This window comes from Tyto alba, unplaced genomic scaffold, assembly GCF_018691265.1.
Source record: "Tyto alba isolate M040663 unplaced genomic scaffold, T.alba_DEE_v4.0 Super-Scaffold_27, whole genome shotgun sequence".
Lineage (NCBI taxonomy): Eukaryota > Metazoa > Chordata > Aves > Strigiformes > Tytonidae > Tyto > Tyto alba.
This window is the reverse complement of record NW_024881301.1, coordinates 17,669,918-17,687,318: the sequence shown is the minus strand read 5'-3', so window position 1 is coordinate 17,687,318 and position 17,401 is coordinate 17,669,918. Positions and strand designations below refer to the sequence as shown.

The 17,401-nt window shown below is 36.3% G+C and overlaps 1 protein-coding gene across 1 annotated transcript in view; it reads right to left on the bottom strand.

Moving 5' to 3' along the window:
- The window catches only part of DOK6 (docking protein 6), a 267,461-nt gene that overhangs the window by 68,450 nt on the left and 181,610 nt on the right, over positions 1-17,401 (bottom strand). Inside the window, exon 6 of the mRNA XM_042797926.1 lies at positions 14,552-14,690. Within this exon, the coding sequence (XP_042653860.1) occupies positions 14,552-14,690 (139 nt within the window). The remainder of the gene's footprint in view (positions 1-14,551; positions 14,691-17,401) is intronic.

Here is a 17,401-nt window from a genome sequence, read left to right as displayed (position 1 = left end):
CCCATGGTACTACAAGCTGGTCAGTCTCACCTTGGTCCCTAGGAAGATGATGGAGTAGCTAATCCTGGAAATCATTTCCAGGCACATGAAGGATAAGAAGGTCAACAGGATTAGTCAGCATGGATTTGTCAAAAGGAAGATATGCTTGATCAATCCAATACTCTTATGTGATGAAAAGGCTGGCTTGTTTGTTGAGTGGGGAGCTATGAATACTGTCTACTTCAACTTCAGGAAGGCTTTTGACACTGTTTCCTGTAAGAGCCTCATGGAGAAGCTGATAAAGTATGGGCTGGATGAGCAGCCCATTTCAATGAGATGGACTGAAAACTGGCTGAATTGTGATCAGGGGCATGAAATCTAGCCAGTAACCAGCAGTGTGCCCCAGGGGTCAATACTGGGTCCAGTCCTGTTCAACATCTTCATTAGTGATTAGAATGATGGGTCAGAGTGTACTCTCAGCAAATTTGTTTATGTTACAAAACTGTGAGGAGTGGCTGATATGCCAGAGGGTTGTGCAGCCATCCAGAGTGACCTCAACAAGCTGGAGAGATGGGCTGACAGAGACATTATGTAGATCAACAAGTGGAAGTGCAAAGTATTCTTCCTGGAGAGGAGAAATCCTAGGCACCAGTACATGTTGGGGACCACCAACCTGTAAAGCAGCTTTTCAGAAAAGGACCTGGAGGTCCTCGTGGACACCAAATTGAACATGAGCCAGCAAGATGCTCTGGTGGCAAAGGTGGCTGCCAGTATCCAGGGCTGCATTAGGAGGTCTGTTGCCAGCATGTCAAGAGAGGTGATCCTTCTCTACTCAGAACTGGTGAGGCCACACCTGGAGTGCTGGGTTCAGTTCTGGGTTCCTCAGTGCAAAAGAGACATGGCCATGCTGGAAAGAGGCCAAGAAAAGCACCATTAAGATTACAAAGGGACTGAAGCATTTCTTATATGAGGAAAGGCTAAAAGAGCTGGGACTATTTAGGCTAGAGAAGAGAAGACTCCAGGGGGATCTTACTAATGTTTGTAAATACCTGAAGGAAGAGTGCAACGAAGAGAGATAGGCTTATTCCAGTGGTGCCCAGAGACAGGACCAGAGGCAATGGCCACAGACTGAAACACAGGAAGTTCCCTCTGAACATCAGGAAACACTTTTACTGTGAGGTACACTAATCACAGGAACAGGTTGTCCAGGGAGATTGTGAGGTCTCCTGCCTTGGAGATATTCAAAAGCTATCTGGGCATGGTCTTGGGCAACCAGCTCTGTGTGGCCCTGCTTGAGCCAGGGGGGGCTGAAGGAGATGTCTTCCAGAGGTCCCTTCCATCCTCAACCAGTCTGTGATTCTGTGATGAACATCTCCAAAATTATAGAGAATATTTTTCTGAAAAGGGAGAGTGTCAGATCTATCTACTGAACAATGTAGGGATAATAAGTTGGGGTGGGAAAGAATGAACTGAAATGTATCAGTTGGAGAGGTCAAAGAAAGAGGCTGTACACAAAGCCTGGTATGCTTCACCAGAAGTGTTTTCTGGGGAATTCAACCTGAGATTTATGGTCTACCAGAAGGTTCTCTTTCATGAGGTATGTCAAGCCAAAACTAAAAATATGGCTTGCCATTAGTGCTGACTTACAAAATCTTGTCCTCCTTCCTCTGTCTGCCTTTCACTCTCCTTGATCTGGTAGGTATTCCTCTCTCTGACAAAGATGTTTATGTCAGACCTCAATCTAATATGCTTTGGAGAAGATTTCGAAGTATGTGAGTTTTTTCTTGGTATTGCTTGCCAAAAGATATGACATAAAGAGGTATTTGGGACACTTGAAGTCCACAGTACCTTACTTGAGAGTGCTAGGTCAGCCTTAGTTTGCTTTGGCTAGTTTTAGAGGTGGTATGGTAAAAGTCATGTCATGAAAAAGTGTCCCTCAGTGGAGAACAGACTTCAAAAACTCCCTCTAGCACATGACAAGAAAGGTGAAATAAGTATGAACTCAGAATGTCCCAGTAGGGGGCTACTTACCTAAGATTAGAGATGAAAAACTGGAATTCTAAGGCTTACATATGTATTTTTGGAAAAAAAAAAAAAAAAAAAAGGCTAGAATCTGCATTAAGAGTGTTCATTGCACAGTTATTTGTGTTTCATTCTTTTCGATAAAGCAAATGCCTTTGACTTCACAAACTTTCTTATGAGGTATTTATTCTGTTGTCTAAAACATACCAGTAGTTTCCAATTACACATATTTGTGGAAATCACATTTATTTTAGCTACTTCATTTCAGTACATAGAAATTGCAGGTATCAATGAACTTTAATAAAACAACAGGAAGACAATTTTCTGAACACTTGGTGAATCAGTAACCATCAATAACCTTTCATGATTATTCCTTATTAAGCTTATCAGTGTACGACTCCAATATTCAGTAACACACATAGTCTTGCTGACCTCTACTTTCTGACATTTTCACAAGTTAGTTTTATATGTCATACAAAGACATTTCAATTAAAAAGTAGCAAACCCAGAAGACTTAAAAATTACTATCGTGTAGTAAAGCCCTCTTAGATGACTCTTCAATACCTTCCAAAAGAACACGTTTCCTTCCTTTTAACTAGTTACTTTTAAACATTACAAATGCATCTTGAATTATCCATACTGGGGCTAGTTATATATATGCAATGCACATGAAGGTAAATGAATGTAAATTATTGAGTTTTAGCTTTGAAATATGCTATATTATGTAGGGGGGGCTAAAAAATTTGCCTGTGTATATGAACACACAAATAAACATGTTAGTTTAATTTAAAGTAATTTATTTGCTTAATATTTTCTTAAGTGGTTCCATTGCCTTTAGTGGGCTTTTACAAATTTAAAATCACTTGAGAAGCTGGTACATAAAAATAAGGGGCCATTCTTTTCCACTGTGTGTGCCCACACACATGGAGATCACATCATGATCATGTATATAGATAGATACAGCCAGAGAATTCTTGACATTGCTCAGTTTTAAAATTGCAATAAGTAATTATTCAAAAGCAGTGCACACACTTCTGAATAAATATACATAATGTATCTTTGGAAATATTTTTTGGAGGTACAGAAACAGCTTAAAATGAGAGACAAGACTCTCCAAATCACAGTTCAAATTTTTGCATATGAAAGAAGCTAGTAAAATTTTTGCTTCCTTACTGATGCTCATTTACCAATGTAGCAAAAATAGTTGCAAATCAGGAACCCAATTTGGAAAGGGGAAAACAGAGAAGTGTTTGTAAATTGCTGTATCTTTCAACATACTTGCGTCAGCCTAATAAATCCTACAACTGGCAATCTTTCTCCGTTTAATTCATTTTCTGATAATAACTAAGGTGGTATTTTTCCCCTGGCAAAAGGTGCTTGGTGTAGTAAAGGTTATAGTTGCATGACCACATTCCCTATAAGTCAAGCCTTTTGAAGTCCATGGTTGACATTTATCAGAACAATCCTTTGCCTCCATGCTGGTAAATTCCAGCTTCATGAAACAAAAGAAATAGAATTATATATGTTGCCATGGAAATCTGCAACTCCATCACTATTTTTCTTCATGTAATACAAAATGTATGTAAAGGTGATCACTGAACAATATGTGGGAAATATTACAGAAATGCCATCATTTTACATATGATTTTACAAAATCTCTCAGTTAGTAGCCATCAAAACTTTTACCACTGTTCTACAAGGAAACAATTAAGAAGAGACCCCAAGCTCTTTCATTTTATAAACAAGAACATATACTGATTCATCAATTGATTTTGAATCACAGACACTATAGAGAGATGCATTTAATATCCAGTCATATGAATCTTGCCTGGCAGCTACCTTTATGGAAATGTTTTATGACAGACTGAATATATGATGAGACTGGCAGCTTTTACCCTGAGACACTCAAAAGCAAGAGTGATGTATGCTTCTACCATAGCATGGAAAATCTTCATTAAGTCCTTGCTGCTGAACACTGCAGAATGGAAACATTTTTGAAAAATCTAGTCCTGCAGTTTAGATAGGTCAGTATTCCAACACTTTTTAACATATTCATCATCGACATGGGCAGTGGGACACAATCCACCCTTACAAAATTTAGGGATGACATCAAACTAGGGGGAGCAGTTAAATACCCCAAAGGGAGGTCTTCCACTCAGAGGGATCCCAGCAAAGCAGAGGAAAGGGCTGACAGAAGTCCCATCAAGTTCAGCAATGGCAGAAGTTAATGCTGCAACTGGGCCAGGGCAACCCAGTGCATAAGTACAGCATGGGGACTGACTTGCTAGGCAAAAACTCTGCCAAAATGACCTAGTGGTCCTGGTGTTAATATGATAACCAGTGTACACATGCAGTGATGGAGGTTAACCACGTACTGGACCTCATTAACAAAAGCATGGCCAGCAGGTTGGGGGAAGTCACATATCCCTAATATTTGGCACGTGTGAAACTGCACCTGAAGGTTCACAGCAGTATTCACAAAGCCTTCAGGTTTGGGCCCTGGCATAAGAGAAATGTCAAACTGGAGAGAGTCCAGCAGAGAAACTAAGAAGCACAATATGATCTGTGACACTGGATTAAGTGTCTAATGTTTATTCAGCATGAGAAAGAAAAGGCTAAGAAAAATCTAACTCCAGTTTCTGTCTCTTCTTAAAGGTGTGTTATAGAGAAGATTGTTACCAGAGATGCACAGTGAAAGGACAAAAGGCAACAGTCACAGACTGTGGCCAGGGAAATTCAGGACAGTCTAAAGAAAAAATTCTTCACAATGAGAGTAGCCAAGCACTGGACCTTGGGGGTGTTCAAAACTTGACTAGATAAGACCCTGGGCAACTTGGTCTAGGTTTGATGCTATCTTTGCTTTGAACAGAAGATTAGGTGATCTGTCATCAGCAGTCCCTTCCAATGCCAACTTTTCTGATCCTATATTCAATGTATTTAAAAATCTGAGAGCTAATGAGATATGCTGTGCTAGTGAATTAACTTGGCATTATTTTGCTTATTGTAGTAGTAGCTGCACATCTTTATATAATGTAGCTATCGTAGTAAGTGAAATAATGTAAAATTAACAGTTCAGGGACTGTATTTTCTGTACCACTGTCTTACATTTCTGGTTCCTGCACAGTATAGAGCAGCTGATAAATAAAAATTGTTAGCATGCCTGGAATTATATAGGGGTCATCAGTAATATAGGAACAATAACCCAAGGCTGAGCAAAAAAGGAACATAAACAAGCCCTATCTGGACAAGCTTTGATTAATACATCTCAAAAGACAGCTTGTACTTGGAAAAGTGCCTATGTTTCAGATAGTGGGGTTTTTTAGATACTAAATATCTGTTGTCTTCAGTCTAAACATACTCAGAGAGATTATAAATAATTTTCTTGTTAAAAAAACTGTCATCTTTATAAAAAGGAAGAGAAGCAGAGAAAAAAAAGCAAAATGAAGACAAAAGTTGAACTCCACCTAATTTTGTTGTACCAACAGGTGCCTGATAAGCCAAAGCACAAAAAAGCATGGGAGGGACTCAGAGCAACTTCAGGACTATTATGAGAATTTTTGATCCCCTCTCAGATTACTATTTTTTATAAATCTCCTGTTCTCTGAATAGCACTGTGCCCCTCTGTAAATCACTGATAAAAAAGTTTCTTATTAATAAGAGATAAAGCTTTAAGTATTCCCTCAGGTGATATGAAGAACTCCTGAACTGAGTTGCTGAAATAGAGCAAGGCCTTGCTTGACAGAAGACATAGAATGATACTATAGTTCAAAAGACTGATGAAGACCATGTGAAAAATATCATTTCCAGAAATTAACTCTTCTGTGTATAATTAATTGACTATGATTCAGGATTTGTTTTGTTGTTGCTTTGTTGCTGTGCTATTCCAGAATACAGATGATTACTCTATGACCTTAGGCAATTCATATACAGCTGAATTTGGCTTTAATCTTCCTGTTCCTCGTTTTACTCATTAGTATAATTATTACAATAATACCTGTCCCCTGAGAGCATTGGGTAGTTTCACCAGCTACTGTTTTGTCTAAAAGTAATAGAAGCTCTATAGGCTGCTTTAGTTTATTTTACAAGACAGTTTCTCAAAATAGCAGATATGAGACTAATAATAAATTCATCTCATTGGAGATCTGGCTTGAGAATTATTTTTCTAGTAATACTTAAGTCAACATAGCCTGCTCCTCTGTTAAGAGAGTTTGATGACATAAACCTACCAGCAGAGTTATACAAGCAAATAGTTTTAAATGTACACAAAGCCAAAGAAAACTTCCCTTCCATGTTAAATGATTCTCAGAGTTTAGTTAAGGGGAGGGCTGACAATAGCCAAATAGGGTTCGGTCAGGCATGCAACAACTACTGTATAATTACAGCAACCATTTTTAATTTATCACTCATCACCCACAGCTTTTAGCAAATACATCTGTTAATCAAATTATCAGTTTTGTTCAGGGAAGGTTTTTTGGCCCTTCACTTTCTGAATTTTCTTGAAACAATTATGAATTTTAAATCGACAGTGCCTCTCCAAGTACTTTGATAGCTCTGTAAACATGCAATATTTTGCAAAGTACAAGGAAAGCAAAAAAAACCCCAAATTACATATGTGTTTATGTCACCAGCGTTCAAATCATCTTATATACAAATGCAACTTTGTAAAGTTGAAATAAATGATACTTGATTTCTAAGAAATTTGTACCTAGCTCTTTAAAAAGTTCCTAGAAATGTAGATAGGTTGCTACATGGATTTCTAAAGTGCTTACATGCTAAATTCTCAGGAGGGTTTGCATCTTCAGATACCTTACTATGCAAACATCTTTGCCCTGCTGCATTTAAATAAAATAACCAAACTCTACCTACTAAAATCAAAATGTTCACAATACAGCATACCTGCATGCAAACAGATAAATGAGGTCAACAGAACATGGAAAACAGTGTTGATAGGATTCATACATGCAGCTTTTGGATGGACTCATAGGATGGAGCAGGCTCCTGGTGGACAAGAAACCATACTGTCTCCATTATGAGACATGTCTGTGAAGCTTTTATTACAAGTTTTGGTTAAGCTCCTATTTTTTATTAGGAAGAAGGCAGATTTCAATCTGAGTTTTAGGTAGCACAGTAGACAGAAAGATAGAAGAATATTATAATATTATCAAAATATTCCAGACATTTTTTGAGAAGGAAAGAATGAGAGTAATTTCTATATTGGGATATGCATCCATGTGGTGAGGTATATGGATTTTAGTCCCTAGGAGAGGGACATTTGTGTTTGAGGTCGTTCAGCCCAATGGCTAGGGATAAGAGAAATTTCAAAACTGTCAGGCAAGGGAGGAATCAAATTCTTCCCACCATGCTCTGAATGAGAGCCCTTATGACTACTACTACTTCAAAACCATTCAAAACTCCAGTGCAAGCTCTAGTGAATAATTCTCAAATGTCAAAATGACATTTAAGTTACATCACCAACTACCAAAATATCTGATACACTCTTATGCAAGGACTTGCCAGCTCTGCTCTCGCACCTACCCACGGCACTTACCTACACACTCCACAAACCTTCATGTTGTCTGCAGTGTTTCTGATATGACTAATAGCTCTGTTACCCCACTGCATCTGAGCAGCTGCACTAACCTTTCCTTGTCATAGTAAAGACTTCCCCTGTACTGTGATTTCATTCAAACACACAGCAAATATCCAGCAACAACCACAAGCTGCAGTGTCCCCTGGAGAAGTTGGGCTTTACACCAATCCTTGCACTGCCTGCAAGGTACCATACAGGAGATAGTAGAGTTCTGCAGATGTCAGAGGAAGAGTCAGGTAAGAAAGGTGTTGACTTGGTAAGAAAGGAATAGGCAGTGGCTGTGGAAGTTCAGATTCCATGGTAGGATGAAGTATTTTCTTTTAGGAAGTCTATGGCACCTGCTGCATAGTATTTGAATGCTGCTGCAGTATCTGAATATCTATTATTAGATATAAGTATTAGTCCCTGAAAAAATGACAATGAAAGAAATCTACATTCAAGAAAATATTTTCTTTCAAACAAGATTAAGAAATAAAACAGCTTCAGTTGGAAGCTTTCAGCTTCTGCCACTGAAACCGAGTCCGAATTTTCGCAAACCCCCTAATCTCTTCTGAAGTGGTGAATGTCAGGAATAGACTTGTGACCCAAATCTAGGATTTACTTCATCTAAGTACACGTGGATTTCTGATCCCCAGGACTGACAAAGAGCCTGGCAAAATTCTTAAAAAATTTCTTACAGGAAAATCAGGTTCAGGAAAAATGTCACTATGTGCTTAATGAACAAAGAACCCTATGGGAAATTATCTATATTTATGGCAACTATGTTTACAAAACTGAAACCTAAAAGTACACACATTCTGACTGTAGGGGGGGAAAAACAAAGAAGTCAGCATTCTTGTTTTGTGGTTAATCTTGGCAATATTTACAACCGGTAAGGGCTTGAGAGTGGATAGATGGATCCTGTAGTGGAACACTCCCAATTTTCTATATCGGTTTTCACTGCAAAGATGGGTGAGCTTTACTTCTCTAGAAGTCCTCTCCTGCCAAAAGCACTGCACGGTTAATTAAGGTTTAACGTGTAACTTTCAAAGACCTCTAGAACCAGTAACTGAAATGAGCTTCACAACACCTGTGCAAACCAAGTAAACAATTCAGCAGATATGTATTGCAATAAAGTAGACAGCTCTATATAGGGTTATAAAGTTTCTAAACAAACATTATACAGCAACATCATACAGTAGTTTCAAATGCAAAATACAGAATGATACTGAGGTAAGTTCTTGCATGAATAACTGACCTGAGGCTATACCTTAGCTTATATAAAGTGCATGAGTTCATGAGTGATCATATGTACTCAGAGCCTCAGCACTTGAGTATAACTTGGAAACAGAGGAAAACGTATTAAGAGACCAATGTGTCTTTACATGGGATCATCTATGGATGAACTCTGTAATTTTCTTCTCCATACATGGGATCATCTATGGATGAACTCTGTAATTTTCTTCTCCATTTTCTCCTCCAGGTATTGACTCAACCCAAATGAAGTTAGGCAGAATTACAACATAAAAAAGCTTTGTAATATTAAGTAAATTGCTGTGCTGAAATGGAGCCCAAAAGACATATTTTAATTAAATCTTTCATATAATAATTGGGTCAGCAGCCTCTACTAGTGTCTCTCTGAATTTCCCATACTTTACAAGTTGAAAATAATAGTTATACCATTGAACAAAGACATAAATAACAACCATAAGCCAGAAAAAGTCCTGAAGATGCATTGGCAAAAGCAGGATACTTCAAATTGAAACCATAATTTTAAAATGAAAATTCAGAATGTTTGATGTGTTTGATGATGATGTTCAATCCTTTAATTTTTCAATGAGTGTGTGTTTAGATTGTGACCACGTTAAAAATACATGAAGATATACATAGTACAAAATTGTTGACAGAGCAAAGCTAAATTAAAAGTTCACTGTGAAACTAATGCTGATATTTCCTCCTTTGGTATTCTTTTCTGATTCTAAGATAATTAACACTGATATTCTTTATTCTATTTACATTCTTATTAATACCATGCCTGACAACTCTGTCATTTATATTTATCCTCAGACCAGTCCTATGAAATATTGTTACCTTTCTCATTCTGTTCCAGATAAGAAAAAGATTAAATGACTTGCAGGCATATTTCTTAGCCACCTTCCTCTTCAACCTCTCCTTAAACCCAGTTCCACTGCCTGATATTTGTCTTCTTTGGCACATTCATTATTTCCTTCCTAATAACTTTTTTTTAAAAAAAAAAAAAACAACCCAAACCAAAACTCACTGATATTATCATTTTTAAATTACAGAAATCTATCATGATGACTCATTCACTTATATTAAGTTGAATATTAGAGACAAGACTTGTAAAAAATTAGAATAGAAGAGAAATATACAGATGCAGTGTTTCATAAAGGTGTTTATCTTTCGGTAAATGTTAAAAGAATCACAATCTAAAATGACATTATTTTTACAGCTCTACTGTCTAAAGCAAAACAAGTGTCACAGACTATTTCCTATGATAATGTTATGAAACTTGCACCATTATAATTTCTTCATTTATACTTCAGTCTTACTGATGTTTGATTAACTTTGTCTGGTTAACATCAACTTTAGTGCTATCTTATTTAGAATTATTGTTTTACACATTGTAATTTTGTATTCTTCTGCGATTATATAATAGGTTTTTACTATCAGGTCTTGAAAGAAGTGATTTATAAGGTTACAAAGGTATGACTATTTCCTTAGCATTCCTTACTCATGTGTAGTCATAATATGAGAAATCTACAGTTCTTAATACCCCATTTTATACACTCAAACAATAGTGGGTTCAGTAGTTACATCAGAAGTGTTTTCAGTGGAGGCTTAGTGGTAGAAGATCAAAGCTGTCATTTTGGAGGAAAACTGGGTTTTAAATTCCAATGACATGTGACAGTAAGCATATTGTCATCCTGGCGTAGAGGTTAAGTATACAAGTGCTGCTGAGAACAACTGTGTTCATATGCTGGTGCGTGAAAACTATCTTCACTGAGATTCTTTAAAAAATGAACCCCCAAAACAACATCATCTACTGATTGTAAGAAGGAGGATACTCAACATTTACTCAGGGCGAATTGTTCTTTTTAGTTCTTTCGATGGGATAACTGAGAAGATCTCATTGTTCACTGGTGCCTCTGTAAACCAATTCAGATCAGTAACTGTGCAGAATCCTCTTCTTTTTAGAGTTTTATTTTATTTATTTATTTTTTTTTTTTCCAAAGTAGCAAACTGAATTGACTCCCTGAGTCAGAGAAGCACCTCAACTAACAGAATGGAAGTGGAAGGACCCTGCAGCCCAGCCTGGGAACAGGGGAGGAATGGAAGAGCTGGCTGTTAGACACTCAGATGTGAATCTTCCGTGCTCAACATTAGACTACAGTTGGGGAATACATGTTATTCTTGAGGCTATCTTTTTAAAAATTTAATTTAACTTAATTCAAATTTATTTTATTTTATTTTATTTTATTTTATTTTATTTTATTTTATTTTATTTTATTTTATTTTATTTTATTTTATTTTATTTTATTTTATTTTATTTTATTTTATTTTATTTTATTTTATTTATTTTTTTTTAATTCCAGGACTGCCAGTATAATGAGATTTCTAAATGTTACATTTAAAAATGAAAGGGGGTGTGGTGTGTATGTGTGTGCAAGAGAAGAGGTATGTGAGAATGCAGACTATTGAGATGATAAAACCACAGTTGATGACACTCTCAGACAGATAATACAACGGTACTAAATAAAATCTTGTAAATAGAAAGACATTGTTCATTTTAATGAATTTGTTACATTGATACTGTAAAACCACTAACAAAACACTCACCTATCACCCCTTCCTCTCAAAAAAAAAACCACCCACAATGATTATCATCTGTATTACACTGATCCATTTAAAAAGTGAACATTGAATAAAGTGAATACACAGATAGCAATTTCCCTGAAAATAATTTCAATGTAATTACTTGTATTGGCCCAAATTTGTTACTGTCCCAAACAAAGTGAGAACAAAACACTAACACTTTGCCAATTTAACTTTTCAAACTTGATCAAGAAGACGACCTGAGCTAAATTAGATCATCGTCTACTTTGCCATAGTATTTGAACAAAATCCAGTCTGCTTTGGTCACAGTAAAACCAATAACCAACTTGAGATCACACCTATGCCAGGGACTATGAATCCTGTATTTCAGGTCCTTCTTCCAGTGTTATAATTTGAAAGGGAAATGTGCAGAAGACAGAAGTGTGCACATGACAGCCTACTTAAACTGACTGGGCTTCTCCTGCTTATGATGACAATGAGGCAGACTTGGTACTATATTAGCTGCCACAGAACAGTTTTCCTTCCAGTCCACGTCTTTCAAAGGCAGTGGCAAAAATTAGTTTTCTAGAGACTATTTTTTCCTGGAGAAAGTGAAATAAAACTTCATTGTATTAATTATTTAAAATATGTTAACATGTAGGACAGAATATACAAGTATTCAAGCATCCTTTCTACTGTATAACTTCTAATGATTAGAAGGAAGAAGTACAGATGGAATTACCCTTATGTTTCTTCTTTTTTTTTCTGATTTGTATAATACTGGATATACTATTAAGCTTCCTTTACTTTAAAAAATTTATTTCATTTTTGCCTTTACAAAAAAATAATAAAAAAAATGAATTAATTCTATAATATTAAGCATGAGCAGAAAGTGTCAGGAAAGAACAAAAAAACCCCAAGTATTGAAATATAGATACAAAGGATCAAAGGTTAAGCTTTGGGAAGACCTCAAAGACATGTATGACTTCTAGATCCCTGATTGAAAAATATACTCTTGTTTGTATTTCAATTTCGTATCTTATGGAAAAAAATATACATAGCCAATTGGGTGAAACTGTTGGATCAGTTATCAGAGAAGTAATTATAATTGATAAAAGTAAAACAACACATACTTAGTCTATTTAATAGCTTCAGATTTTGTTTCTAATATGAATACAACTCAAATGCTGCAGAAGACACAGATGACCCTTTAAATGTTCAACACCCTATCAGTCAGGAGCAGCCGAGTTTCCAAAATCAAAACAACATTAGATTACTAGTTGAAGTATAAAATCAACATATTTTTCAGTCTCTTTTACACAGCCCACAGCTTCTATACAGCCTACAGCAGCCTACAGCAGGCCGCTACTGATCCTCCTCTGCAGATCACAGCACAGCCTCTTCCAGGAGCCAAGTACTTCATACACTGCGTGGATGATGAGTCATTTCTATTTCTCATACTGCTCTCATTTTGAGTTTGATATTGCATACCATATGGCCACAGCCTTCATAAATGAGGTTTCAAGGAAGTCATCTGATGGCAGAACAGAAGCCGCTTTGCTAAGCAGCAAAGCTGCTAATCAATAGGTGGAAGTCCTGAAAGTGGTGGTTCCGTGAAAGGAAAACCCTGTATGATCCTGGTCTAAGTACTTATTACGGCATCATGAAAATGCTCTATTTTCTCTTATGGGTGTAGACACTTAAAAAGCAGACATATTTATAGTGATTACTTTTTCCTGGCTTTGGAGTATTATTCAATCACTTTCTGCCCTGCAGAATGCAGATGTTTTTTGTCAGCACTTCTACTACTTCAGATGCCCTTCCATTTACCCTCTCATGTTGTCTTGGAGTTTCCAGCAATTGCTCCTGTGTCCCTAACCTTATTTTAATCTTGACTATGAACTCTCCTTTTCCTGCTTTTTCTGTCCAAAGTTCATGGATCTCAACTATTATTCAATTGCTCCTATTTTGTCTAGGTTTTTGTTTTTTTTTTTTTTTTTTTTTTTTTAAATCTCATCCACCTTTCTTCATAAATCACCAAAAAAGTCTTTTTACACGGCTTCCCATCTTAGATCTTACAGACATGCAGAGTCTGAGTGGAGCATTCAACATAACAGACTTTTGACATGGAAAATTAAGTCTTTTTCAGTAAATAGAAGAAGATAAACTTATCTGAAAAGTAATTAGGAGAAGGAGTTGAACACTGAGGTCTTAAGTTGGCCTTTGTAAGATCCTTTCTCTCAGGAGTGTGAGCAATATATTTTGACAGTGATGGAGTGTAGGGGGAGAGGATCTTGTAAGTCACGTTTGTATGACTGTGGGCACATACATGGTGGGCAAGGGAACAAAGGAAGAGAGAGTCATTGGAAATGCTGGAATTACCCTCATATCTTTCCAGGGAAAAAGATACATGGAGGATCATGTCCATCTGAGAAGAATAAAACACAGACCAGGTTCCCTGGTGTCCCCATATCTTTCCTTTCTGGTGGATATAAAGGTAGCTTCAAACCGCAGTTGAAAGTTATCTTTCCAGAATGATCATTTAACACCATCTCTACTTCTAAGCATACAGGGAACACTTTTTTTTTTTTCTTTCTGTCTTAAAAAGCTTCAAACTTTTCAGTAGTCACTTAAAGAAAACTTGTTCAAGTTGAAAATTCTGAAATTAAATTTAAAAAATAACTCTTTTTGAATTCACAATGCATTGCTATTTATTATAGCGTAGGAAAAGTAATTTCTTTCAGTGGTCAAGAAAAACAGAATATGTTTTCTGTCACCTAAGAGTGTTTATACTGGACTTCTTTTTTCAACCTGTGAGTCCATGAAGAGCAATTAACACTCATTCATCTACAGTCAACTCACAGGTGGCTTCTTTATCTTTGAGTAACAGAGCCACAATTTTCAAGAAGCTAGCCACAGTTTAATGGTATCCACCATTTCAAAATGACACCAACAATAGAACATTGTATAACACACACTGAAAATCCCTGACCATGAAAATACATAATCCCCAAAGTCTGTTTTGTCTTAGCCACACAGCTAATAACGTCATTGCTTCTGAATCCATGGACTGCCATTACTCCATACTTCACTTGTTCATTATCAATTTTTATATGTTTAAAGATTTTAGTGAAATGACCTTACCCTTGCCTTCTGCTCCATCTCCATCATTAATCTTTCATGTTGTTCTGCTATTGCCAGTGTTGCAGAATGGACTTTCTGATATATCATTTCTCCTTCTCGTGTCTGAAAGGTGAACAGTCCTTCTCCTGTGTCACACATCCTGCAGTGAGATTTAAGCAGAACAGAAGGAAAAAAAATGAGTACTGTGTAATTTTTACCTAACTATTATAAAAATTGCACACCTTGCAGTAGAAAGTGACAACTTTTGTAGTTTAAACTCTGGAATTTCGAACATTTGCAGTTTTTTCTACCATTGAAGAGAGACATATTCCAAGAGATATGCAGAACTTTGCGAACATAACCTTTAAATTCAGTTTTAATCATCCTCTGGATAGTGAAAAAGAAATTTTATCACAGAATAAAAACTTGAGGTAGTAGAATCAGCTATTTCCGGCATTGTTTCAAATGTCTGCACTGGTAAGTGGGAGATAGATTTAATTCTCTTAACCAGTTGGTGCCAGAAGTACATAGCATATCATAGCTTTGAAAAGTTGACATTTTAAGAGAACAGTGAACAATTAAAAGTGTTATGGTTAATCACTACAAAGAAGCTGTACTGAAAGACAGCATTAAGAGGGTTAAATTATAACCATCACTGATACTACATTTATGTGAGGCAGTCTAAAGCTATCTTCATAACTGCAAAAGCTATTCAGTCTATTTGACAATAGGAACAGTATTTCTGTAGTGTAAGAAGATTAAATAGTGAAAAAAAACCCACTAGAAATAAAATTTATTTTCTTTTGAGAGAGCAACTGCTGTTATCCTTATCTGTGATATTGCTGTGCATTATGCTGAAGAAGAGTGGTGCATGGTAAATGCAATGACAGAGAGAGCGCTGGGAAATATAGAAAATGGGAGTAGACAACAATGTTAGATTACTGAGTGACTGTTACTTTGAGGATATATGATGTTAATTAGTGGTCCAATTTGACATATTTGTATCAGTATTTACATTATATTATCAGTGTCTGATTTCCATATTTTTATAGACTTCTTCCAATTTTAAAAATGGAATTAAAAAATCCTTTTTATTTGGTTTGATACTTCCTGTAAAGATTTTCAGTTATCTGTGATATAAAATTATTGACTTGAGTCACTGGTGCTTAGCATCCTTCAACAGTAGAAAGATTTTTATTTGTCTTAAAGTACCACATTTCTTTACTGTTCTGGTTGTTTATTTTTAAGGACATCTAATTGTTTTTTAATTTCCCAGCTCCTTCAGCATGGCCCCAAAAAGCTTGAGGTATACAGAAGTACAAAGCATTTTAGAAAAAGGTGTCCCAAATAGTCTCACATTCTAACAGGTTTATAAATAATATCTTTGGAGTTTGCATACCATGTTCCATATGATTATTCATACACTAAATTTTACAAAATATTTTCCCATCAAATGAACATATTGATCTATATTATTTTAATTAAATAATCATTTAAATATGTCTCCTGCTTTATTGCATTCATACACACAAAGACACTATTATATTACAGCTTTTTGAAAATGGAATAATATTTTTCATGAGACATCTTTTTGTCAAGTTAGAATAAAGTTTGCTGCATAATTTTATTTAAAAATTCATCTGAATGGGACTATTGTGCTAGATGAGAGACTACTGAGAGTTCATCAATTGCTTTTGATTTCAAGACTGGCCACTGAAAATAAAACCTTATTAACACTTACAAAATCTTTGTTCACTGGAGGAGACATGCTTCTGTGAGCCTCCTATAAAGAACTTATGCATGGCTGTGTTTGGGAAGAACATAAAGTATTGGAGGCAAAACCAAATAAAACAGAGGTGCTTCCAGAAAATACCTCGTGAAAATACTTAGTAAAGATCAGCTAAGGTGTTGGAAGTCACAGTCTTAAGAAAAGATGATTCATGATACTATCCATAATTCTGAAATAAACATAGAGTTCTCCATCCCAATATGTAAAGAAAATATAATCCATTTTATAGACAGGTATTATTTGATCAATATTAATGTGATGTACCAATTGATAGATTAAAGAAAAAGCTTTTGTATTAAATTCCAACAGAGATCAACATCCCTGCTGTAAACATTTAAGATATTTTATACCCTTAGCCACAGTCCTCCAAAGAGCTTCTGGTAGAAATAAAATGTCTCCAGAGTTTTGTGACATTATGGCAACAGCCTTTCAGATCCCTCAGGGCATCGTATAGCTGGTATTCTGCTTTTGTGTAAAGAAATCTTAATAAAATTCAAGCACCGTGAAATGGAAAGTCTGGAAAAAATGACGAGGTTTCAGAAACTGAAGCAAAATATGATCTTTTTGTTGGATTCAGGGGATGAAAAATCCTACAGGGATAAAAACAAGGAAGGAGGCAATGGAGCGTGATTAAGATTCAGGAGTTAAGGTGTTTGTTTTGATCGAGCAAAACCACCACCACTGCCGATCGGACTAGGGTCTGTACTGGCAGTGTGAACCCTGGGTGGAGACAAGGGTGCGGGCAGTGGCACTGCCCCAGCACCTCACCCACCACATAGGACAGCGCCGCGGGGCTCTGCTTCCCAACCGCAGTGGGTGCCTGTGGTGGATGTGTCACATCAATGTCGGAAAGACATTGATGGCAGCCTCCCTGGGCTTCCCTGGCCATCAATGAATGATATGCGCACAGCTGCTCGAAATTGGAGGTGGAGGAGAACTATAGGCATCACATAACTCATTTTGAAGCTTAACAAGACTTCAAGGTCCCAAGAATGAAGCAATTGGCACCTGGCATGCCTGAGCTCTGTAAAAGCAATACTTGTTAGAATAGAAATTTATTTCTTCCATCTAAATTTGTTATT